At 38.1% G+C, this 27,377-nt stretch overlaps 2 protein-coding genes across 2 annotated transcripts; one reads left to right on the top strand and one right to left on the bottom strand.

Annotated features, from left to right (window-relative positions):
* Window positions 1–1,501: 1,501 nt before the first annotated feature.
* cabp5a (calcium binding protein 5a) lies at window positions 1,502–8,063 on the bottom strand. Its single transcript, XM_053238789.1, has 6 exons — window positions 7,982–8,063; window positions 6,523–6,553; window positions 4,922–5,065; window positions 4,352–4,461; window positions 3,233–3,380; window positions 1,502–3,112 (listed from the first exon to the last, which is right to left on the bottom strand). The coding sequence occupies exons 1-6, from the start codon at window positions 8,015–8,017 to the stop codon at window positions 3,084–3,086; spliced, it is 498 nt and encodes a 165-aa protein (XP_053094764.1). The 5' UTR covers window positions 8,018–8,063; the 3' UTR covers window positions 1,502–3,083.
* A 6,019-nt stretch (window positions 8,064–14,082) lies between these two features.
* lrrc45 (leucine rich repeat containing 45) lies at window positions 14,083–26,286 on the top strand. The gene is made up of 18 exons (XM_034309354.2): window positions 14,083–14,185; window positions 16,332–16,624; window positions 17,647–17,708; window positions 17,954–18,024; window positions 19,145–19,323; window positions 19,522–19,650; window positions 20,443–20,555; window positions 20,660–20,718; window positions 21,011–21,088; window positions 21,269–21,404; window positions 21,976–22,053; window positions 22,137–22,248; window positions 22,348–22,418; window positions 22,513–22,605; window positions 23,362–23,454; window positions 23,646–23,819; window positions 24,810–24,957; window positions 25,658–26,286. Exons 2-18 carry the CDS (start codon window positions 16,354–16,356, stop codon window positions 25,852–25,854), a joined length of 2,064 nt encoding a protein of 687 aa, XP_034165245.2. The 5' UTR covers window positions 14,083–14,185; window positions 16,332–16,353; the 3' UTR covers window positions 25,855–26,286.
* The last annotated feature ends 1,091 nt before the right edge of the window (window positions 26,287–27,377 follow it).

Below are 27,377 nucleotides of genomic sequence, written 5' to 3'. Positions count from 1 at the left end.
TAACTATATGAATAAAGAAATAAAGAAGGCTATATATAAATATGTAGTGTGTATGAACAGTATCAGTATCAGTTAACGTTTGCTGTTGAGGATCGTTGTGGCCTGAGGGAAAAAGCTATGCTTGAGCTGAGAGGTGTGCACATTGATGCTTTGGAAGCATTTTCCTGAGGGGATGGGCATGAGCTGGTCCATGGTTATAAACTGGGCTCTTGTCCTGCATCTGGATGAGTAGATCTGTTGGAGTTGATGGAGATCTGTGCCGATAAATTGATGCAGTTCTCATTGTCCTGTGGACGAGTTTTAGGTCATGTGTGCTCATATTGCCAAACCAAACCATAAAGTTGTATGTGGCTGCCATCACAACATACCACAGAACTGTGAATGGCATCTCTATAGGGTCTCATAAACTTATTATTGCCTTTATAAATGAGGGCCTCCACCTATCGTGGTCCTCGAAGAGGCTGACACGGGGCTTCCCTCTTGTGCTGGAGCACCATAAAATGCTTTTGTATGAGCTTATGAATAATACTGACTTGAAATTGGTGTCACTGAAAACTGCCATTTCAGTAGATTTGGGGAGTTTCATGCTCTGGCTAAAAGTCCACCTCACATACATTTTTGGCCAGATGACTCTGGCGTGCCCTTGTGGCTGAATCCAACCCAATGATATATCACCCAACCTTGTGAATCGGTCTACTGAATTTCAATGAGGGTGAGTGTGTGGAGAATACATTGCTGGGCCTGATACATGCCCAAACGTATTATCTGGTTCAATTTGCAGCCATCCAATACTCAGATTAACTGTGCGTTTGTTATGGGGGTAAGACATGTGGGGTCCCTTTTCTGAGACTGGTCCACTGGGTGGAGGACATCATCATCTTGGACTACAGATGGGCTTTACACTCAGTCCATACTGTGATATACCACTATCTATGAAACGCCTCCTCATGGGCCATTTAGAGACATGCCACTTTAGCCTGAAGTCTGCTACCTGGATGCTTCCAAGCACTTTCTCCAGATTTTACATTTTACGATCCTTCCAGTGGTGTAGCCTTTAGTGATATCTAAAGTGAGTCCTTTTCTTTATTACAAGGTTGGTATACAGTATCCAAATGTTGCACCTGGTGGTTAGGAAGGACGAAACGGGATGCTAGTTACATATGTATCTGTAGCTCTATGAACCCTGGATAACAGTCAGGGATCCCTGAAATATCTGTGTGTGTGTGACTTTGTTGGAAAATCTCACATGTACACAAGAAAGTATCCACAGATTACATACTGGCCCTGGCAGTTAGGAGGCGTGAAGTAGAACCACAGTCACACATGTAACTAGCATTACCTATCTGGTTGAAGTTAGCAAACCAGATTCCTTCTGCTGGCTTTGTGACTTGATGCATACTCAAAACATAGTGTAATACATATTTAAAGCATACCAATAGAACGTTTTTTTTAAGCAATACATTTATTAATAAATGTTGTCCAAGATACAGTAGTTTATCACCATACAGTGTAATGTATAACTTTTTGAGCCTCGTAAACACTAATTTTATCATTGCATAATGTGATCTATTAAAAAAAAAAAAAAAAAACCATTTTTAAGACTTTTGCATAGTTAAAATTGCATATGTAGTCATATGTGTAGCTATGCATATACAGATCAGTGACGAATTAAAGGAAAAAATGGAAAATATGAATATAAAGACCAAGATGATTCCAGACAGGTGCAGGGAAAGATTTTGGCAAGATGGCAAGAGGAAAAGTGTAGGTGACTTTGGGTTCATTATCGGGGCATGGATGGCAGGATTGTCACACACAAAATCTGCTCAATAGGAATATCATGGCAATGCTTTCTTCTGTGACACAGCCAGGTAAACTACATTTTCCATGAATCCCTGTCAGCCAACAAACCACACACCTCAGCCTATACCCATTCCCCGTCCCTGTGACAGTCACCTGCTTACTTGCGAAGTCTCGATTCGGAAACCTTTCTGCTATGTTAAACCTTTCAGTCCAGGTTATGCCAGCTTGCTCATTGCTTGACTATTTTCCCGTTCCTGTTTTCACTATTGCTTGCTGCTTCAGATTTGTTTGACCTGTACATGTGTCCTCCCATCTGCAGTTTATGACAAGGAACTGTGATTAAAGTAATCTGGATTTAGCTCCATGGGAAAGGCAGCAGGAAATAGGATTGGAAATTTTGGTTGAGAGCGTACATTCAGTGACCCTGATCCTCGTAAATTAGTGCGATATGTAAGGAAAACCAGAAGAAAACCAAATTTTATGCAGGTGACTATGAATGTCAGTGCAGGACATGATCAGACTGTCAGCAAGCACAGCTATATGTTGTTTTTTTCCTACAGTGTATATACTATGAACATATTAATTAATTTATGCATATTTATTTTCAATGTGTGTTTCCATCAGTATTAGCTTACACCTATCCACAGATCATTCTTTACTCAAATAAAAGTGCAATTACTCATATAAATAAATAATCTGATAAACGTTGATGCTTCCAATTCTTCATTCAAGATAAAGTAGAAAAGTATAAACCCTTAAATTTAATGAAAGTATGAAAGTACAAGAAAGATTTAGAAAAAAAAAATGTCTAGCTCAAACCACACACTGATTTTAGTTACTTATGGTAAATTAGTGCTTCTTTCACCAAGTAATCAAGGAATGTAGGAAAAAAAAGCCTTAATCCTAATCTCTCAAATGTTTGCTAGCATGATCATAAGTCTTACAATAAAAGCTAGCTGAATGATAATAGCTGGCCTTCATAATATAATCTGCCCTGATAAATACAACATGTACATAGTAACAGATAGATTACAGGGATGGGTATCAGGTCTAATTCTTACTGTTAAGTCTGTTAAAGTTTAATTATATCAACTCCTTATACATGATTATACAAATCCTGTCTATGATTATCGAGAAATGTAGTGATGTAGTTTGTGAAAATGTAGTGAGGAGAAAGTCGAAAACTATTAGGTGAAAGAAAGTAAAGTACAGACCATTAAAACCCAATTTAAGTACAATAACAAAGTAATTGTACATCATCACTTCCCACTTCTGCACCTCTCTCAGCAGCTTGACATCATTTTCACAAACTCTGCAAAAATAAAAAGCAAAATTATCCTATGCTCCATCCACAGTAATCTGGAAATCAAATTTTTTTCAATTATATTTCTCATGATGGAGATTATTAACAATGGCTGTCATATGTTCACACCTTCAAAGTCTACAGTTCCATCACCGTTGTCATCGACCTCTCTGACCACGGCGTCAATCTCTTTGTGAGTCATGTTTTCTCCCAACAGCTTATTCATAGCTAACTTCAGCTCTTCTGTCGTGATCTCTCCATCGCCGTCCATGTCAAACTGCAGAAGAAGAACAAGAACTTAAATAATAGAATAAATAATAAAACAGTTAATTAAGCATGTCAAAATTCTAGTGGATTCTATTAGGTGCCACGTACACAGTGGACCGCATTCACTGTATTTATGCGTGTGTAATGAGGATTTCCTATTGATATTGCGCACATCAGTATTTAGTATACCTCACACATACCTCACACACCACAGACTTAAGTACTATCGGCAGAGTTGCACATAGGGTGGAGTTTGAGTAAAACAGAACTTTTTTTCTGAATGTGAATGTGTTTCACAATGTGTGTACTGTAAATACACTCAAAAATACACTCAATAAAATAGGTTCCATTCCATGCACAAGATATAGAAGCCCATGGCTACATGGTGGGATCTCATGGCTGCACTTCTTGGTGCATATCAGATAAGTTCAACTAATGAGGGTGGAATTTTGTTGAATTAAACCAAATTTGCAGTGTTTAATGTGATTACTACTACTACTGTTCATTCAGCAATATACTAACAACATATTGTAGAGACTCTTGTTAGATATTTCTTTCAATGCATGCCATCTTCTCATTCATATATGATCATATTAGTCTTTTTCACCTTTTGCTATGTCATGTTACATTATACTGCATTTGACAACAAAGAAAAAACCCACAATTTTCGACTTTAGCCTGCATTTTCTATCCCTAGTTTTTTGGGCTTAAAGGCAAGTGCTTGTGTTTAAAGGCAGTGGTCTAGATGAAACCCCTACATCTACTCAGACACACAGGTGATCTTCATAGTCTGAATGCTGCACTCAGAAAGTTGACTTAAGCAGGTGCTGAACCCGTTTCTGAATACGCCTAACTTTCCCTGCATAAATTTATGTTCAAACAGAAGGTTTGAGCATAAATCACCAGCTTGTTCCAGTATAAGGTCATATCTGACATACTCACATACACACACTCACAAATATTTGCAGGTTCTCTACTGACCTGTTTGAAGGCATCCCGCAGCTCTTTCATGCCGATCATTCCAGCTGTTTCAGCCAGGAGTTTTGGTGCCATCAGTTCCACGAAGTCTTCAAAATCCACCTGTCCTCCCACTGCAAGGCAGAAAATTATATTATTGTAGAAATGTATTAAAATATAATACAATTGTATTTATTACAATAAAAACTTTAAAGGTCGGACAAAATGCACTGCAAAAAAATATATTAAGATGTAAAAGTATCTTGAACATAGTCAGATATATCTAATATTTATGATTATTCAATTACTATAATATTATTTAAAAAAAAATTTAAATAAGCTTGAAATTGCTTTCTTCTATTAGCAGATAATGTTATTTATTTTAAGGTTTTTTTTTTTTTTTTTTAGAAAGAATTCATTTTTTGCCTATAGAACAAGACCATTTCCAGATTATAATCTAAAAAAAAAAATATCTGCAAATCATAATCTTATATTTGCTTTATCAAAATCCAGACATTCCATATATTCCAGATATTTTTTGATATTTTTGATATTTCTTTGCAACATGTCTTAAGAAGACATCAAAGAATTTACGGTTCATATTGATATTCTGGCCCAGTTCAATCAGCTCCATCTCCGTAGGCATGTAACCCATAGTTCTCATCAGGTTGCCTAGATCTTTACAGCTGATCAGTCCATCTTTATCCTTATCAAACTCTTCGAACGCTTCACGCAGCTCTGCAGCGAGACACAAGCACACAAATACAACAGGAAGACAAATAGCGTTTAAAGTACTAGAGATCTTAGTCTCATATATTGATATCAAGAGACTTGATATCAACTGTTTACTGAAATCCACTTGACTAAAATAAGAAGAAAAATAGATATGTCTTTTTTATATCTAAGTGCTGTTGAACTTGCCTGATAGACAGAAACCAGAGAACAACCAGAAAAACCCCTTATTAATATTCCTTATTAAGTTTTACAAAAACAAACTTTTGAAATCAACTCCAATGTAAACACTGTAAAGCTGTCATACAGCAGTCACCTCGGGGTTAAACATGTTGAGAGAAAATGAAAACATTAGCTGGACCTGAGTATCTTTTACATGAGATGAGAGGACAGAACGCTAGATCTCATAACTGAAATTTTGGCCAATGACTTGCTGACTTTTTTTCAAGGGCGTAAACACAAATTCAGAAGATGATACCAGTGATATACAGTACTGTGCAAAAGTCTGGCAAAGAAATCATGGGCAAAGAAACGCTGTAAAGCAAAGATGCCTTCAATAATAATGAAATTATTTGTTTCTACATTCAAAAATACTTTAAATCATGGTAAACAGTAATAACCTAAACAAAGTTACTATTTGGTGTGACAATCCTTTGCTTTAAAAAAAAAAATAGTGGTCTCAGGTACAATTTGTGCAGTTTTATAAGAAAATTAGCTGGTTTGTTTTACTGGGGCATCTTGGGGAATCTGCCACAGTTTTTCTCGAGGCTTTGACTCACACTCGCTTCTTTTTAGCAGCAAAACCCAGCAGCCTTCATTATGTATTTTTGTCTGAAAAGTGATCTTTAATGTAACATCTTATTTTCTTTACTGACATACAAACATTGTTCTGTAACATTTCATTTTGTGCTGGAAAATTAATGTGTGGAAATATAAAATGTTTCTGTACTGACTTGATAATGCAGAAATCATAAAACAAACATCTGTAAAAAAAAAAACAAAAAAAACACTGTACTAAAAAAATAGGGTGGCTAAGACTTTTGCATAGTACTGTACTTGCTCATTTCACATAGTCTGCTAGCTCAACATATATTACATTACCTCTAGATCCTTTTATCCAAGTCAGTTAAGTTTCCAGGTGTCTAAAACAGGGGTCACATTCACTTGCCTTTCACTTACTCCGTGAGCTAGCTAATGAATGTACCATTTGTCCAAAATCAATAATGCAAATTTAACACTCAAAAAGCTTTAAATCCTCCTGATAGTCTGATACACCAACCATAAAGAATTAGGAAACAGTAAATGATAAAGTAACCCTTTTAATCCTTACATAGAAAGCTGAAATCAATGTACTCTTTATGAGAGAAATTACAAGATTTGGAAGTTACATACATAGATGTCAAAGCAGGTTTAAGTTCTCAGTTTCTTTTCGCACCAAGTTGAATATGTAAGTGCTTATTTACCTTCAATCTCATCATCTGCCAATTCTCTCTCCTGAAAAATAAAATCAGTGTAAGTTACATTATCTATTACATTATCTATTACATTACATACATACATACAGTACTGTGCAAAAGTCTTAGGCACATGCAAAGATACCATCAAAAATAATGCAATTAAATGTTTCTACATTTAAAAAAATACTATAAAGAGCAGAAAACAGTAATAAATTAAACAAAGTTAATATTTGGTGTGATGACACTGCTTTAAAAAAATAGTCTCAGGTGCAGTGTGTGCAGTTTTATAAGTAAATGAGCTGTAATTGTTACTGAGCATCTTGCAGAAGCAGCCACAGTTCTTCTGGAGACTTTGACTGTCGCACTCGCTTCTTATTTTTGCAGCAAAATCCAGCAGCCTTCATTATGTTTTTTTTTTTTTTTGTCTGAAAAGTGGTGTCTTATGTAATATGTTGCTTTCTTTACTGACATAGAAACATTTTTCTGTAACATTTAGTTTTTGTGCTGGAAAACTAATGTTTAGAAATGTTACAGTTTTTGTACTGAATCAATAATTTCATAAAATACAAATTAAAAAAAAAGGGTGTCTAAGACTTTTGCACAGCACTGTATACATATATATATATATATATATATATATATATATATATCACATATAACCACATACTCATGCACAGTTCCTACAGTGAGTCCTAGGGTGAATGTGACATTTACAGTTTTTCCAACTGGTCCCAAAACTACAGTCTTAGGTACACGCAAAGAAATGCTATAAAGCAAAGATGCCATCAAAAATAATGAAATTAAACATTTGGACATAAAAAAATCCACTATTAAAAGCAGAAAAGAGTAATAAACTAAACAAAGTCAATATTAAGTGTAACAACCCTTTGCTGTTTAAAAATGCATCAGTCGTCTCAGGTACACTTTGTGCAGTTGGTAAGTTTTTTTGAGCATCTTGGAGAATCTGCCACAGTTCTTCTGGAGACTTTAACTGTCACACTTTCATCTTTTTTTACATGCAAAACCCAGCTGACTCTGACAGTTATACCTGTTTCTGTTTTTGCACATAAAACCAGACAGACTTCATTATGATTTTTGTCTGAAAAGTGGTGTTGTTATGTTATTATGTAATATGTTGCTTTCTTTACTGTCATACAAACATTTTCCTGTAACATTGAATTTTTTGTTGGAAAACTAATGTTTGGAATCTAATTTTGTTAGATTTTATTTATGTTTTAATAGATTTCTATTTATTTTTAGTTTATTTTATTGTAACTCAATAATGCAGAAGTCATAAAATAAACATTTAAGACAAAATTTATGTTTAAAAACATAACCTAAGACTTTTGCACAGTACTGTATGTATTTGGTAGTCAGGAAAGATAAACAGATCCTGGACCATTAAGTCATCTAATATTTACAGTTGGGAATGTTGTGGAATGTTTAAGGATGTGAAATTACTTACAATCTTCCCTCTTCGTATGAAGATGCACGCAGTCATTGCTTTCAGGAAGATGAGGTTTAGCTGAACTTCAGTGCTCGGCTCTGCCTCTGTGGCACGGCAAGAAGTAGTGCAAATAATATTATGTGCAAAATTGAGGCCAATAAATGTTCAGAGTCAGGTAAATATAAAAAAAAATATTAAAATTATTAGCACTGTATCTGTCATAAAATTGAAAACATTTTACTATTACAATTATGTGAGTTACAGTGTAATAAGCAGATCACATCTATTTTTTTAATCTTAATTACATAATGCATTAAAATAGAGTTTATCCATCTCACCTAAATTTTCTCTTTCTTGTTTAGAAAGCCTAATGTATATAAAACTCCGCTGTGTGTCCTCCGCTGAACTGTCCGTCCTTGTCCTTCTCTTGTCTCTCTCGTCTCTGCTTTGCCGAGAGTGTGTGAGTGGTTTCTATAATGTGGGTTTCTGGCAAATAGGAGAGCAGCAGGAGGAGGGGACACGATGACATGATCTACAATCGGATCAGTGCAGCGAGGCAAAAAAAAAAAACACCATGACATGACCTCTTAACAAGTAGTACATATATGACATGTAAATGTGATGTACTTCACATTTTAGTTACATTTTAGATTTGTTACACATATGTACATACAAAATTGTGTGCAGATACAGAAGCAGCTCCCATGACATATTTTTATCTTCACAAGTTTTTTATTTATCTATTTATTTTTTCAGCTGGTGTATACTTGTATACTGAGAATCTTAACAAACTTATAGTGAGTCTTATGATTACAGTTGCCAAATAATGCACATTTTTTTTACACAAAAATGAGGCCAAAAACAAGGTTCTGTTTGAACAAGGCCCTAACTGAGGAAGATGTCATGGGTTCATGGGGTGTAGATGACTTTTAATTCTTCCTACAGAAGACATGAAGGAGGCGAAATATGCGAATCAGTGAAGGAACAAGTCAAATCAAGTCAAGTGCATTTTTATTGTCATTCCTCTATATAGCGTGTATACAGAATGAAATGTGGTTTCTCCAGGACCATGGTGCAACACAAACAGTACGCAAGACTACATAATGTGCAAATACACAACAGTGTGAGACAAGTGCAGAACAGTTAATACACAGAACAATAAATACACATGACAGTAAATACACAGGACAATAAATAAAAAGGACAATAAATACAAAGGACAGAACAATAAATACAGAACATGGGCTATAGACTGTAAATTATTGGTAGGGTAGCAGCAATATGTTGAGCAGTCCTAAAAAAAAGTGTCTAATGCAGCTTTGTAAAGTGCAGCTGTGCAACGTTTTTGAGTCATATTGGGTTAGATGTTTGAGTAGCCCAGGTAAGCGATGGGAGGCAGCAGGGTGTTGAGTAATCTGACTGCCTCAGGGAAGAAACTGTTGCGGAGTCTGCTGGTGTTGGCACGGATGCTCCTGTACCTTCTGCCAGATGGCAGGAGAGGGGTGAGTCTCAACGGTCGCTCCGTTGATGTGCAGTGGTGAGTGGTCTACTCGGGTCCTCCTGAAGTCAACAATCATCTCTTTGGTCTTATCAACATTAAGAGAAAGATTGTTGTTTCTACACCGTTCTGCATGATGGTTCACCTCCTCTCTGTATGCTGAGTCATCATTGTTGCTCATGACATGACAACTGTAGTGTGATCAGCAAACTTGATGATGTGAATTGAACTTTACTTTGCAGCACAGTCATGAGTTAGCAGGTTAAACAGCAGTGGACTGAGCACACAGCCCTGGGGAGCACTGGTGTTCAGCGTGGTTGTGCTGGAGGTGGAGTTGCCGATCCTGACAGTCTGGGGTCTCCCAGTCAAATAGTCCAGGATCCAGTTGCAGAGGTGGGTGGTCAGACCCAGAAAGCTCAGCTTTGTTATCAGTTGTTGTGGGATGATTGTGTTGAATGCTGGACTGAAGTCCATGTACAGCATCCTTACATTGTTGTCCTTCTTGTCCAGATAGGTCAGAGAAAGGTGGATGGTAGCAGATACTGGGATGGTACTGAAATGGGTCCAGTGTGGTGAGAAGACTGCACTTTATGTGTTTCATGACTAGGCGCTCGAAGCATTTGATGATGATAGGTGTGAGTGCAAATGGGCTTGTAGTCATTCAGGCAGGACACAGATGATTTCTTTGGCCCAGGGATGATGGTGGTCGTCTTGAAGCACACAGGGAAGACTGCTTGGCTCAGGGAAATGTTGAAGATGTCTGTGTGTGGACATCTGCAAGCTGATCAGCACATTCCCTGAGCACCCAGCCAGGTATGCTGTCAGGAAATGCAGCTTTCTGTGGTTTAACTCTGGACAGAGTCTTCCTGACGTCTACTGCAAACAGACAAAGTACTTGTTCAGGGGGAGTTGGGGTGGTCTTCCCCACTGGCATGCTGTTCTGTGTTTCAACACTGACCTCACCAGGACAAACACTGCATAACATTTCTCTGTACTTCTCTGTCATAAGAAAAATGACATTAGATGTATATGAATATGTATAGTATATGTAAACAATTTTCTTTGCATGTGCCTAAGACTTTTGCACAGTACTGTATGTACAAGAATCATAAGATAGATACAGACTGTAGTTTTGGGACCAGTTGGGAAAACTGTAAACGTCACATTCACCTGTAAAGTGATATATTTCGCTATATATATGTGTGTGTGTGTGTGTTACGCATTCTGAGATGCATTTCTGCTCACCATGTTTGCAAAGACTTTATTATAATTAAAAGTTTATTGTTATTTGCGTTATCATAGCCTTCCTCTCAACTCAAATCCAGTCTGATCATTCAACTCTTGACCTCTCAGCTAATCCCAGCAATTTTTTTTTCTCTCATCATTCTATGTAACTCTAAAGTCTATTGTGTGTGAAAGTCCCAGTAGATCAGCGGTTTCTGAAATACTCAAACCAGCCCATCTGGCAGCACCAACCATGCCATGATCACAAAGTACCTGAGATCACATTATGTCCCTATTCTGATATTTGATGTAAATACTAAATAAAGCTCATGACCTGTATCTGCATTATTTTATGCATTGCACAGCTACCACATGATTGGCTGATTGCTCAGTTGAATGAGCAGGGGTACAGGTGTTCCTATTAAAGTGGCCAGTGAGGGTGAAAACACTTTTGCTTTCATGCAGAGAGAAAGTAGTGATGCAGGTTTTAACCAAAATGCACTCTATGAAAAAACAGTCAAGGCTCCATGACTGATTTCCACTGTGTGATTCTCACATTTATATCCTAATGTACTCCATCGTGACTAAACCCTCACTGTGGTGTCCTCTACCCTGACCTTGCATGTGTGCATGTGCCAAAACTCTTCCTGCTTGGTTACATAAAGGGTCTGATTGCACTTCATTAATCCTCAGTTTTGGCCTTGAAGACTGTAATACAGGTTTCATTATTATTATTACTATTATTTTGCATTATAGTCCAAATACCAATGCCAAAAATGTTACGTAAAGGACAGGTGAGATAAGGAAAACACGAGTGGGCTAGTGGGAGTCAGGTAGCAGTATGTAATGAAATAATAATTGTGTAATTATACAATAACATGTGGATATGATATGATAATTATACAATAAAATGTCGATATGTGGAGAGATTGATCAATGTCTGGTCCGATGCAGCCAAGCTGTCTCTGTTCACATACGCTGAGGCTGGACGCTCTTGTGCTTGGGAAGGCTCGAGGAACAAACAAACTGGTTGGAAAAATATAACCTCTGAGTCTCCTGAGCTCCCCGAGTGTAAACACAGTTACCTCCAACCAAAGTTGGTGCCATAGACCCAGTGCTTGAAGTGTACTGGTCCTCACTGACACCAGCTAGTCAAATGGACTAGTCAGAGGTTGTACATCCCCAGCTATCATCTACTTCAAATGCCTGAATGCTTACATTCTAGCTAGCTATCTTCCTTTCTTTCTTTTATTTTAGCGTCTAGAGTACCAACTTTATCACACTGATAATTTAGCCTGGAAACAAAAGCACGGAAATAAGCACAAATACATGTGGAAAGACACAGGGTAAATGATTTCCTATGAACCTTACAGCCGATTATTATTATTGTCACCAATGGAATTGCCATTATTATCATTATTATCACCAGTGGAAAGATTTTCACCTCAACCTTTTCAATGTTGTAGAGAGTAAACTTTGAAGACATGTCCAGAATTGTTAGAGAACTCAACAACAAAGGATTCCAAGCTGAATAAAGGATATAAATAAGTTGTTAAAGAATTTATTCACAAAAATATGCAAATAATATGCAATGTTAACTGACATTAGCACTGATAATGAGTAGCTAGGTATTGACATTGTGTTTTTATTGCTTCATGTTTACCATACTTACCATACAGTTCATTTCCATTAATCACTTTACATAATGAAATGTAAAAATTCATGTCCAAAAATTCTGGACAGGTGAAAAAGTAAAACATTTAGCACTGATAGCATAGTTTTGCTAATGTTAGCTAGCTGTTTTGCTAATTGAGGCCTCACTCAATTAGCAAAACAGTAAAAATGATGAGTGGGTTTGTTTATTCTGTGATAAATATATTGAACAGTGAGGTAGCAGTCGGACGTAGATAAGGTGGAATGAAACACCACACAAACTCGGAGTCTGTCAGATTAGCATTGTGCAGAGAGCATTTCTACTCACTACAGCTGCAGTTTATCTGCCTCGAAACTCTACTTTCATTTCAGTTTTTCTAAAATACTTCTTGTAATCTGTGTTTGATTCTATTGGCTTTGCATTGTTGTTGTTGTCGTTGTTGTTGTTGTTGTAGTAGTAAAGATAATAGAAGTGTGAAAAGGGCTAACAAAGCAAAATAATGAGTGAATCTAGCTAACACTGCTTCTGGCAACGCTAACGGCTCTTAGCACAGAGCCTGTGAAGAGTTCGTACAGACACAGCAACAGATATAACGACTTCTGGACAAATAAAGAGCAAACTTATATTTCTGGTCTGTTCTCCAACCGACAGTGTTAAAATATTTAGTTAAAGACGAAATGTTGGGGTACAAAGTATATAGTGAAATCACTTCACTCATGGCTGTGATGGAGGTCTGAGCTGGAGCGTCAAATGTTTGATTTCCTACAAAGCTAGACAACAACATTCCTAACGTAAGACACTGCCTATGTTTACATGCACATCAATATTCCGATAATAATTGCCAATATTCGAATTAGCATTTAGTCATGCATTTAAACGCTGCAATCCGATTGCCCAAATCAGATTAAGACAATATTCTGATTCCCCAAATTCCGATTCCCACCCCTGGAATATGCCTGTCTTAATCGGAAATTTGTTGCATGTAAACACTTTATTACTTATTTTCAGAAAATCCACTGAAAGGAGATATATATACGTGCATGCTCAATCTGCAAGGAATTGTGGGTGCTAACAGATGCTTAGCTGTAGGCTAGGTGTTTAGGAAAGGCAACTCAGGCATACATACAACAACCATGTATACAGGAATATTCTGATGCCTGCACGCATATAAACATCATACTCGGAATATGGCTGCAACCCGAATATAGACCTTAAACAGAATTTGATTTGCATGTAAACATAGCCAGTGAAAGGGCGCAAGAAATAGACGAGTTGGCCTGAAATTCATGAGCAAATAAAAGACTCCTTTAAGTATAGTCCTGTGGGCTGTGTGTTGGTCTTCAACCATGATCATCAGGATTTTACATATATTACGGCATTTTGGCAGACGCCCTTATTCAGAGCCACTTAGATTTATCTCATTTATACATCTGAGCAGCTGAGGGTTAAGGGCCTTGCTCAAGGGCCAAACACTGGCAGGTTGGACTTCTGATCAGTAGTCTAATGTCTTAACCACTGAGCTACCACTGCCCTATTGTTAAAGGATGCTTATATTCAGCAGTACTGTGGTCATTTCTGATGATGATGATGATGAAATTGTTATGCCATGATAATGTGTGCAATGTGCAAATGCACATATGAAAAAGAAATACTCATTATTAATGAAATATTCAGTAAAAAAAAGAGCTTCAATTAACATGATTAATAGTTAGCGCGCGCGTGCCTCGAATCGTACTACATTACCCAGAATTCCGTGCGGCGGATATTACGCTTCTCTTCCTGGTTACGTTTCAACTGTCAAAAGAAACAATTAGTGGAGCCTCGAGATGTCTTTTAATAACACACGGTATGTTACTTTGATTTTATTTACACTTTAAAATTAATTTGAAAATAAAACACTCCTCTTATGAGCTAAATGTCTAGTTTAATAACAGTAATTCTTATAATTTGGATAATTCCTAGCTAGCGTAGCGAAATGTTTGTTTACATGCAGTGGTTTCAAATCTCACTCCTGTTAGCTTATATTTACTATAAAACCACAATAAAAGCTAAGAGTGAAGATAGTATTAACATGTTTTAGTTCATTTTTACACATTTGCCACGACTTATTCTCGCAGCTAAGACTTTCAGACAACAAAAGTTTGTTTCTAATGAATATTAAGATGCCTTTCTTATTTCTTATTTCATATTTCATATTTTATTCACCCATTTCAGGCTAACTCCTATCTCCATTTCCTAACACTGAACTCCACTCCACTTCCTCTTTCATTCATCTTCAGTAATGCACACATTAAAAAGAAATACTCATTATTTACTCATATACATATATATATATATATATATATATATATATATATATAGAGAGAGAGAGAGAGAGAGAGAGAGAGCTTCAGTAAAAATGATTATGCTCAGGGTTGTGCTGGATCTTCAGTTCAATTCCATTTAGTTTTATTTGTATATCGCTTTTAACAGTGCACATTGTCTCAAAGCAGCTTTTTAAATTTATGAATTTATCCCTAATGAGCAAGTCAGAGGCGACAATGGTGAGGAAAAACATGAGGAAGAAACCTTGAGAGGAACCAGACTCAAAATGCAAGCCATCCTTATCTGAGTGACACTGGATAGTGCGATTATAAATCATTTCTCTTCTATAAGTGTATACTATAGAGTCAAAACCTGCAGTTGTGTTAATAGGAACTTATGAGCAACTTATGAGTTTGAGTGTCAGAGTCATTTGTGAATTCATTATAGTTTGCAATTCAATTCTATTTGTATAGCAATTTTAACAATGGACATTGTCACGAAGCAGCTTTCCAGAAATATATACATTTTAAATTGATAAATTTGTCCCTACTGAGCAATTCAGAGGCGACGGTGGCAAGGAAAAACTCAATGAGACAACATGAGGAAGAAACCTTGAGAGAAACCAGACTCAAAGGGATAAATAATTTCTCTTCTATAACTGTATGCTCCCTACCAGCATGTTTTTGGAAGGTGGGAGGAAACCAAAGAACTTGGAAGATACCTACATGGACATGGGGAGAACACACAACACAGACAATAACCTGAGCTCAGGATCGACCCGGGGACCCTGGAGAACTAGGCAGCAATGCTACCCACAGAAATCCAGATGTAGATTTAGATCCCAGATGTGACAGTGTGTGGAAAAACTCCCTGAGATGACATGAGAAAGAAATCTTGACAGGAACCAGAGTCAAAAACCAGAGTCACCTCTTCTAGGTGACACCACATAGTGAGATTATAAATCATTAGAGCATACAGATGTAGAAGTGTAAAGATAAACAGTACTAAGTTTATGGAAAGGATGTTTAGTATGAGCTTACTGTGACGGATCCTGGGATGAGCCATTCAGTCTTTATGATTACAGCAGCAGTTCGTTGAAGTAGTGCTACGTCACAACAGACACATTTGAAAACATTTGAGTGAACTTTGAGCCTATCACCAAGGCATCAGATCCAAGCAGTGTGCAGCGTTTCCTGTAGGCAAAACATCACCGCTGTCTCCGTAGGGAAGCAAATGCTTCATCAACACAGAACGGTTTTGCATCTTTAGGTGGCTTTACGTACACATCTACAGTATCCAGGTATGAATTATCCTCCCAAGAAAGAACGAGACTTGGGCACAAGCTGTTTTTGGGATGTCACGAGTGCAGAAAGTTTGAAGCAGGAGTAGAATCACGATGAATCAGACGGGTCTGGAGCCACAGCTGAGGAAGTGTGTCAGGATCAGGTACTGGCATCACATCAGGCAGCAGGAGTGTGACAAAGAGACAGAGAGAGAAAAAATAGATTATTAGATATGCTGTTATCCTGTAGTGGTGTAAAAAGGTGTACAGAAATAAAATGGAGAGCCAGAAAGTCATGAGGCTGTCACTCTAACGCCATCAAACCTGAAAAGAAGCGGTGAGACGAAACAATGAAAACATCGCAGTTTACCAAAACTGTCTTTCCATCTCTTGTGTTTTTCTGCAGCACCGTGTGGGTGTGAAGGTGAATGAGACAGCCACGCCGAGACGCTTGTCCTCGTCCAGCGATGGAGGATTTCAGACGAACCTACCAGCGGCTGTGTAAGGAAGCAGGCGTGGAGCCCCAGGAGTCGGTCCTGGCTCAGCTGCAGGAGGTCCGGGCTGCGGCTGGTGGCACCAAACTGGACCTGAGCGGCCAGAGCCTGACGGTGGAGTCCTGCTCCATGCTGGGCAAGACACTGCAGAAAGACACGCTTTTCACTGAGCTCATCCTCAGCGACTGCATGCTTAGCGAGGAAGGTGAGTGGTGATGAAGTGAAGATGCTGGGAACGGTGCGTTCAGCAATAGATATAATACTTAATAATACCATCTGTAATATTAGTTAATCTGTTAATACTAGATAAGATCATAGTGCTAGCTGAACTCACCCATAGCTAATCTGTGCTACAGTAGAAATGGGTTCAGTACATCTGATACAGCTGAGTGAAAAGTTTGCACACCCTATGGTGTATGGTTAAAAACAAGAAAAACTTTCATAAAAAAAAAAAAAAAAAATGATAATATATACTCACCATCCACTTTAATAGGAACGCCTGAAAACTTACTCATTTATGCAGTTATCTAAACAGCCAATCATGTGGCAGCAGCACAATGCACAAAATCATACAGTTACAGATCAAGAGCTTCAGTTAATGTTCACATCAAACATCAGAATGGGGAAAAGTGTGATCTCTGTGACTTTAACTGTGGCTTGGTTGCTGGTGCTGGATGGGCTGGTGTGAGTATTTCAGAAACTGCTGATCTCCTGGGATTTTCACACACAACAGTCTCAAGCGTTTACACAGAATGGTGAGTGGAAACGCCTTGTCGATTAGATTGTCAAGATGTTTGACATTGGGTTCTGCAATTGTCAGCCAAGCACAGGAGTCTGAGGCTATCATGGGCTCAGACTCACAGTTTTTCTCCATTCTGATGTTTGATGTGAACATTAACTGAAGCTCTTGATCTGTATCTGTATGATTTTATGCATTGTGCTGCTGTCACATGATCGGCTGTTTAGATAACTGCATACATGAGCAGATCTACAGGTGTTCCCATTAAAGTGGACGGTGAGTGTATAAGCAATAAATTCCAAGAAGCTACAACTGAAATGTCGATGCATAGAGCCTTGCATAAGTATTCACCCCCTAGCGAACAGTTGTAGTGTTCCAACCTGGGCTTACTTCTTGTCCTAAGGATATGGAGACTTTTGATTCACCCAGGCTTCATGGTGCAAACTGTGTGTCGTTTATACTCAGTGCATCTTTTCTGTCAATCACAGGCACCAAGCTTCTCCTGAAAGGGCTGTGTTCCAACACCACAGTAAAACTGCTGGATCTTAAGGTAAGGATTGGATTTTTAGAAAAATTAAGTTCTCTGACTCAGCATCGTGTCATGATGTACACTGTAATATTTGATTTTTAACAACTCTAAACACACCTAAAAGCTGTGCAAGCGATATTTAGAGAAGAAAGAGGTCACGCTGTGTGCTGGCCTGAGCCGTGACCGGACCTTTACCCAGCCGAGCTGCTCGGGAACGATTTGTAGTGAAAGGTATAATCTTGGAAAATGTGTCTTTGTGCTATCAGGGAAATAACTTAAGAGGTGCGGGAGCAGAGGCTTTGGGGAAGTTGTTGGTGAGAAACAAGACATTGCAAAGGTGAGTGTACATTTACGTCTTCAGCTGAGCAGCCTTTAATTCTGTGTAATGCCTTATCCCAGTCTCTCCATGACTGCACTTTTTATAGTTTACTTCATATCGCAGCTGAAAATGTTTCTTTGTGTGTGTTTTGTGTTACTTCATGTTATATGCTTAGTAAAGTGACCTTGGATGTAAGAAAGATGTTATACAAATGGAACACATAAATAAATGAAATAAATTAATAAGTAGATTCTGAATTAGTGTTTTTGTATATTTTAAATCAATAGTATGTTATTACATAATATTAAATATTAAGTATAATTTTAATTACAAATAATGCTCATAATCAGTGAAGTAAGGAATCAGTCACTCGAGGGTGTGCTGCTATAGATAAATAACTAACAATGGGGCGGTGTGACTTAAAGTTACAGCACTAGAGTTGATTATTTTCCCATAACAGCATGTCTCAAAGTGTTTTATTCTTTTTATTCCACAGCAATTTTGCGAATGATTAAATATTTTTTCCTTGATTCCTTAATGTCATGTAATATTATCCGTTTATGGTTACATTTAATGTAGTGAAGCATCTAGGTAGTTCCTGTTATCACTTTCTCTACAGCAGCTATAAACAGTCGTTTCTTCAGCAGATTTTTTTTTCTGTCGCTCTTGAAGTTAATAAAGACTAAGAAAGCGGAAAGAGCCTAGTCCTCTATCCTGAAAACTCTCCAAAGCAGAAAACTTACTGTTACAAAGTGCTGACACTGGAGACTCCTTCTATAAATATAAAATAAATGCCTTCTTACAGGAGCCTTTACCATATCAACTATTATATAGTTTTCTTTGTTAAATAACAACACGTTTTTAACCTGTATTATTTAAATAAAGTGGAGCGTTTGCTATACAGGTCCCTGTGAATGAGCTGTTACTATAGAAACGATAACACATCAGAACGAGTGCATTAATGTAGACCTGTGATTTACCTGCCGTCAGAGCTGCTGTTATGGAAATTTTATCAACAGCTTTTCTCTAAATCAGAATCAAGAATTTAAAGTTACAATATCATGTTAGAGATTGTGCTGTGTATATTCTGCTGCAGTTTATAGTGCTTGAATATCTCAGTTCATCATCTCATTTACAGGCTTGTGTTGGAGTGGAATGCTTTAGGGATGTGGGAAGAAGGCTTTTCCGTATTCTGCGAAGGTCTCGCTTCTAATGGTTCCCTTATTCAGCTAGACCTGCGCAACAACCAGATCAACCACCAGGGAGCAGCTGAGATTGCTCTGGCCTTAAAAAGGAACTCGGTCCTGCGAGAGCTTGGTGGGTGTTGAGCAGTAGACACAGTGATCATTTCCCCTCTCTCTCTCTTTCTCTCTCTCTCTCTTTTTAGAATGTTTCTCAGTCCATTCTTTTACAAAAATAGTGATCTGGTAGCTACTAGAGTGCTATTCTCTTTGTGTGTGTGAAGATATCTTCTCTTTCTCTGATTAATTAACATTTTCTGAATGCGTGTGACAGACCTGCGGTGGAATAACATTGGCCTGCTGGGCGGCCGCGCTTTGCTAGAAGCTCTACAGCAGAACCGCACTCTCCTCCAGCTCGAGATGGCCGGCAACAACATCCCAAGCGACATTCTCAAAGCCATCGGTCAGATACCAGCGTCTTTGTAGTTCTAATGCAGCAGGAAAGCCTAAGTGACTGAAGATGTTACCAAATTATCAATTCCCAAATTTCCCTTCAGGGTCAATAAATGTCAGAAAAGTCAGGAACCAATGAGAGTAAAACTACAGATACTTAATTTTCTATTTAATATTTACAGCATATGCTCCACATGTTCACTCTTACACGTTATTTTCTCAACCTCTGTATCATTTTTTCACGGATTTTGCTCAACATATTCAGATTGACATACTCCCCTTGGTTCCTGACTTTTTGGACACTCAGTATATTTAGAGATGGTACAGAATGTTGGTGTTGGTCCGATACCACGATGGTTCGAATATCGGAGAAAAATATCAGACCCTGTAACAAATGCCAAAGTTTGGAGTTTTTTGGTTTTGGAATGAAATGTATTTTTGGAGCTGGAAAGTTGTTAAAAAAAAAAAAAAAAAACTTAACTTTTTTCTTTTGTTAGGATTGATTTAGTATATTTATACTTTATTATATTTTTTATATTTACAATGTAAGTGATTTTTGTGTGAAAGAGTTCAATTGTGAAGTGGTTCAATTAAAAAAAAAAACATTTAAAGCTTCGTAGTTTTTAAAGAAAACAATATAGATATCACCTGATAGTCAAGGTTTCAGTGTCAGTATCTGTAAAGAAAAAGTGTCATGCCATCTCTAAATATATTAACAGCAGATATATATGTAAAATTCTTTGTAATGCTTTTTGTAGATGATTCAGATTGAGATGATTCCGTTTGATTTTTTTCTTTTCAGAGCAGGCTATGGATCACAATGCAGATAGACATACAACCCTGCGAGAAAGCCACAGCAAGACTCACGTGCTCAGCAAGGAGATCCAGATCCTCAAAGAGGAGAAGAACCGACAGGTCAGCGCTGCCGAGAGGAGTAGCTCTAAATTCTTTGGCTTCAAATATTTTACTATTTTACTTTTCAGGATAAGTTAGTAACCCTTTCTCCCCCTTTTGTGCAGTTTCTAAGTCTGATGGAGACCATTGATAAGCAAAGGGATGAGATGGGGAGGAGCAGCAGGTCAGTTATTGCCTTAGTGATTTTAAACTTTGCACTCCAAAGTAGTAAAAGTCCATTTTTCAGTGATGTAGCGTTGCCGCCTCGCCGCTCCATGATCCCCGGGTCGATCCTGAACTCAGGTTACTGTCTATACGAAGTTCTGCATGATCTCCCTGTGGGTTCCTCTGGGTTCTCCGGTTTCCTCCTATTTCCCAAAAACATGTTGATGCTAAAACATTTGAAGGCAACTTGCAACATGTATTTGTCTACTCTAATTTTCATTATTAAAATAATAGACATGTGTCTGATTCAGAACTTCGTCAGTACGCTTGGGGCAGCTCCAGGAAGCTCTGAACGAACGGAAATCAGCCGTGAATTCCCTCACAGCCAAGTAAGCAGGCCACAGACTTGATCCTCTCTTCGTATGCAGTTCAAAAGAATATCTGGATTTTAGGTTTTTAAGAACAAGTTATATATTTGAGGTTTCATGGTTCTCCTATTCCCTTAAAAGCAAATTCTTGATTTCTAATCAGAGGTGATGTTATTTATTTCTTTATTTTTGGTTATGCAGGTTACAGATGACTGAAGCTGCTCTGGCTCTGTCTGAGCAGAAGGTCAATAACCTGGGAGATCTACTGACAAAAACAAAAGTGGAGAGGACTGAACTCATGGACAAGCAATCCAGAGAGATGAAGAAACAACAAGAGGTGGTACAGTTTTTTTTTCCTTTTCAGATGCTAAATGTAATTATTTCATAGCACTGTTGAATTCTTGATTCTGATTGGTCAGAAGGTTTTGAGTATTTTTTTTATAACAGCAGCTCTGGCAGTAGTGCTGGGTGTTTTCCAAATTACAGGTTTATATTACTGCGATCATTCTAACATGTAATCATTTCTGTAGTAACAATGCATCAAGTACTTTCTCTGTTTCTTAGTAACATGACAAGCTGCGTTTTTTTTAAATTAATTTCAAGAGGAAAAAAAACAGGCTAGTGATACAGCTGATATAAAGTAACTGATAACAGGAACTAATTATAGTTATTTATACTTGTACCTGTTCCACAGCATTTTAAATTCCACAGCAGATTAAAAATTTTAATTGTAGGAAAATTGCTATGGTATTAGAGGAATAAACCACTTTGTGATGTGATTTTATTGGAAAATAATCACCAATAACTCCGTTTTGTGTCTGGCTGCATCACACCACATAACAGCATACTCCGTTGTGTTTTATTCCTTATTTTATGTATTCTTAGTAATGCTGACGTTTGATTTTTAGGACGGTATTCTTCGAGAAGGGAAGCTTTTGAGGGAAGTGAACAGTCTGACCGAGAAGAACCATCAGCTGAGGAACAAGGTACAGAGCTTGAGGAGCAGAACTGAGTTTTAGATATCATTAGGTGTAGAGTGTATGTTCACGTCTGTGTCGTCTGTGTCCAGCTAGAGGAGGCTGAGCGGCGCTGCAAAAGTCAACAAGATCAAATCTTTGAGCTGAAGCAGGAGCTGACCAACTCCACTGCAGAGCTAAAATTACGCCTGTCCCAAGCTGAACGTAGCGTCATCCACACACACACACACACACACACATGCATGCATTGTATCTGTGCCAGACAGAGTGACTTGTATTAAAGTTCTTTCTTATGTTCAATAGAACGCTTGGACATGGAGAAGAGAAGATCCAAACAAGCTCTTGAAGACATGGACAGTTTGCGTCAGAAAGAGGTGGTGTTTTATGCACAGCGACATCACATCAGTATACATCACATAAGATTGTGTCCTCCGTATATGTTACATGAGAATGTGTGGTGCTGTGTAGGTAGATCATGTCAATAAGCACCTGGAGGAGAGTGAGAGAGCTCTACAAGACCGTATTCTCAAACTTGAGGGTCAGCGGATCCAGCTGGAGGAGGTATGATCGACTCGTCTTTTAAATCCAAATCCACAAATTTTTAGCTTGGTTTGGTCGTATTCTGCTGGAATTAAAGGTGCATTAGGTAGGATTATTTTTACTGTTTTCCCCAAGATTAGGTGTCTAATGGTTAGTTGGGTTCGACATTTGAATGATTCCCGCCCATGTTCACGAAGCTCCGCTCCCAGGATCTTAGGTGGCCCGTATAATTGCTGTGAAATGATTGACTGGAGACGTATCCAAACACAAACAAGCATTCTGAACCAGAAATCAGTTTTCCAAACAGGTTTTCTCAGTGACTTAAGCTTTCTGAAGCAACAGCTTAACCCATTTTTTTTAAACATGTTCTACATATCTTCTGGGTTATTTGTACAAGTAAGGAATAAAAAATCGACTACTGCACCTCTAAACGAATGAACACACACACACACACACACACACACACACACACACACACTGTCTGCGTTTTCTGTGGTTTCAGTTCACCAGAGAATTTCCGATTGTTTATGTGATGAAAGGTCACAGTAATGTGTTTCAGGAGCACTCTTATTCATTGTTGTCTGAATTTAATCCAATGTCTCCTCCTACTTTTGCTCCACGTAATGCTCTACATCAGATAGTCTGTATAGTGCGTGAGGAAGCGCTAGCAGAAGTTAATCCAGAACTGAAATGTTTAACTAAAGAGTTTACAAGAAAAGCAAACAGGGATTTTGACTTGCAAATTTGATTCTAGCCTTTTTTTTTTTCCCCGCACAGGAGCTGAGCCGAATGAAGGCTGCTATGGTGACCGAGAGGGCTCAGGCAGAAGAGGAGCTCGGGAAAGTGCGTGCACATGTGCGTCTGGAAGAGGTATGGATCTCTGTCGATGAGGTACATATAGAAACATGGGGACCAGGGATGATTTGAATGGTTCTTTAAAGCCAGATGCAAGAAATCACTTCAGGATGTATTACATGTATACATCTGATAGTCATAATTACAAGGATCTTATAAATATTCTTATACAATGATGAAATGATCCTCTCTGTATAACCCTGCAGCAGCAGCATTTGAACAGCATGGAGGAGAAGTTACGGAGCATACGTCAGACACGTGACGAGGCTCAGAGCCACTGCACGCAGCAGAAGCAGATCATCACTGAGCTGCACAGCCGAGTAGGCCAGCAGAGCGTAGAGATGGACACCCTGCGGCGCAGGATAGACGAGCTGCAGCAGGTGTGGTGCTGGCGGCAAAACTGCAGAGTAACAACACACACATACAGACGGGTGACAGATTAAAGGAAAAACCAACATAAAGAGTATTAGTTAGGCGTCGGACCACCAGAACAGCTTCAGAGCATCTTGGCGTAGATTCTACAAGTCTGTGGAACTGTAATGTAGGCATGAAGTCCATTCTTGTTTTGAAGATGGAGCGTGTTGTCTAATATGTCCAATATTTCCATTAATTGACTCTGCCACAAACTACCGAGCTATGTCGTTACCCTGACCAGTCAGGTTAGGCCCAAATCCATACAGTATGAAGGACCACCTTTTTTTCCATCGTCTCCACTAAAGGTTTGTACTCAGGACTTCTCTCTTTAAATGTAGAGACAGCTGTAAGTGGGCTTCATAGTTAAGAATAGCAGTGAAGCAATTATCACCTGAAACGGACCCATTAATGGCTGTTATTTTCACACAGTGAAGCATGGTGGTGGTAGCATCACATGTTCGCAACTTTTATTAAGTTCGAGTTTACTGTAGGTCAGACCCATGCTTTCTCACCATCATGCAAACTGAATAAGCATGCACAGACTCTGAAAACTCTGAAAGTTTTAAACATGAAAAGGACAAAATATTATTAAAAAAAATACTTCCAATTTAATTTTTTTACTTGACAGAAAATGGGGTTTTCTCCAACAAGAGTGGATGAACCCCGCTTTTTTTTTTTTTTTTTTTTTTTCCTTTCCCAAATGGACATGGGCAAAAGTGACTTACAAGTCACAGTTGCCACCTCTCCCTTATTGCCACATCCAAAAAAGGAATACTTTAAGCAAAGTACAAAGGGGCTACAAAAAAGAAAACCTGGCAGCGTTTCCTTACTTTTAATTGGCAAAAGCTGAATGTATTACACTAAAGTCACAGCTTTGCTGTCTGTGTATAAGGCTGCGTAGTTATTACTATCTTCTTTGTGATTCTGTTCTGAAGTCTTACCATTCTGGCCCACAGGAGCTTGCAGGGAAAGAGCAGGAGAAGGTGGCGGAGGTGACGCGGGTTAAGGTACAGCTGCAGGAGCAGATCGGCCACTTGCAAGCTGAGAGGACAACACAGAGCGGCTTAAAGGAGAAGATCGCTGCTTTGGAGAGAGAGATAAAGGGTAAAGGCTCACAGATGAAAGTTTTTTGCTTTCGCTCATCACATAGAACTTTTACCATAGATAAAGAGCACATTTGATGCTTCTACATATACGTATTCTACATATACGTATACCGGAAGATTATTTAGTTTTTGTTTCCAGGTTGAAACAGAAATCAAATCGTTAGAACAGCTGAGGAATAACTTTGGTCAGACAGGAAACTGGGTTTAATTGATTTCAAAATTTGTCCATATTACACATTCATATTCCAAATCTGTTTATATATCTATTATAGAGGAATTGGGCAGCTGTCTGTCCTTATTTATTGTACATTTTGTTATCTTAATGTTGAGAGGATGTGTAAAATGTGTGCTTTGTAATCAGGGCAGAAAAGGACTAAAATTTGATACACAATTATTTCCTGAGTAAATACAGTAAAAACACAACACAACCATTTTTGTTCTCCTAGCAGAGTGTGCACAAGAGTAGTACTTGAATTTTGCCTTTTAATATTTAACTACCGGAAGAAACCTGAAAAGTTCAAATAAATGAATTTTAAAATAAATAAACCTATTAACCAATCAACTGACACAAAGCTAGCAGTGGAATCTGGCAGCCAAACCAAATGATGAGCACAGGCATGAACCCTGTCCTAGGATCATCAGACTGTCTGTGCATATGTCCATGTGTCTGAAAGGTTTTTTTTTTATTTTTGGAACAGCACTTAGCACCACTCATCGAGAAGCTCTTCTGGACAAAGAAAGCGAGATCTCGTCCCTGCAGGAGCGCCTGCGCATGCGGGAAGCGGAGATCCAACGTATGCGTGAGGACGAGGCGCAGAGAGCCAGTTTTCTTCAGAACGCCATCCTCACATATGTTCAAGGTTCCACTCTTGGACACTACAGCCCAAAAAAATGACCCTCACCCAATCCATAATTAAACCTGCTGAATTCCTTTACTGTGTCTTCAGTCACTGAGGTCATTTTGAATGGACAGTAGTATTAACTGAGCAGAATGGACTTGGACTTGGTATAGTCTTGAACACTCATCTGAGGGGCTTCTTCAGTTAAAGCAGCCGTCTTCAGATGACTAAAGATTGTAACCCAAGTCCAGTCGCTTTGACTTACAATGCAATAACACAATTCCTCTGATTTTAGGTTACAACATCGAGGTACAACAAAAAACCACCTGGAAAAATGTTTTAAATTCAGACTGCATTGGTTTGAGAAGTTAAAATTTTAATTTTTTATGACGCAAGATATAATATGTATTGAGCTGACTCTGCATATTCTTATCTCGCTGTGGTATTGTGTTTTATTCAATACGAACAAACTTTTTTTTTTTTTTTTTTTTTAACAAGTAAATCATTTTATCATCGTTTACACCGGCCTTCTGGTATCTCAGGAATAGCAAATTGAAAGTAAATCCCCAAATACTTTTCTATGTTTTTTTTTTTATACTTGATTTTATCTTATTTGTTGTATGGACTGGTTTTATACAATAAAATCTTTGCACAAATAAGTTGCTAATGTAAATTTTCTTACACCAAAGATAATAGTGTTGACATATATGGTACAAAATATATAGAACCTACATTTATTATTAACGATATTCTCTTACAAATAAGCCCTGAGCAATCTTCCTGCCCCATTATGAACCAACATTTTTCTATATTATTTTTTCCGAATGCAGCGACCATCTTGGAAACCCAGAATGGTTTCTTAGGCACATTTTTGTGTCTCTGCTCAGGAAGGACAGCAAACCTGCTTCCTTTAACTTTTAAAGCAAAATGGGAAAATTGACATGCACGTTATAGCCAAAACCTCTAACATAGTAAATGTGTCACACAAAATTTTTCTTCAGGATAACGTCTTATATTTATATTTTACTGATAGCTGACTGATATTGGACTACTCACACCCCCTCTCACACCCCCTCCACTTTCCATTTTACCAACACAACTGTAAAGCTGTTTATCTCTAATTTATCTAATTAACTTTTTTAAGAATGATTTTTATTACAACAATTATGTTCAGTCGTGTTAATCTGAGAGTAGCTCCAGGGTCCCTGGTTCGATCCTAAGCTCAGGTTACTGTGTTCATGTGTTTCACGTGTTCTCACCGTGTCTGTATGGGTTTCCTTTGGGTTTTCTGGTTTCCTCCCACCTCAGAAAACAGGATGCATACCTTCAGTTGCCCCTTACTATGAATGAATGTGTGTGTGTGTGTGTGTGTGTGTGTGGGATGGTTCCATGCGGTGAACTGGTGTCCCTTCCTTCCAGGATGTATTCCAACCTCAAGTCCAGTGTTCCCTGAATGTGACTGAATGAAAACGAGGTATATTGGGTATTTTAAAATAAATGTTGTAGCAGTTGCTATGACATTAAAAGCGATGACCTGGTCAGTGGGACGTCTACGCAGTGAACAGAACAGACGGGTTAT

Source organism: Pangasianodon hypophthalmus, chromosome 12, assembly GCF_027358585.1.
Source record: "Pangasianodon hypophthalmus isolate fPanHyp1 chromosome 12, fPanHyp1.pri, whole genome shotgun sequence".
NCBI lineage: Eukaryota > Metazoa > Chordata > Actinopteri > Siluriformes > Pangasiidae > Pangasianodon > Pangasianodon hypophthalmus.
The sequence above is the reverse complement of the archived record's forward strand: the minus strand, read 5'-3'. Positions and strand labels throughout refer to the sequence as shown.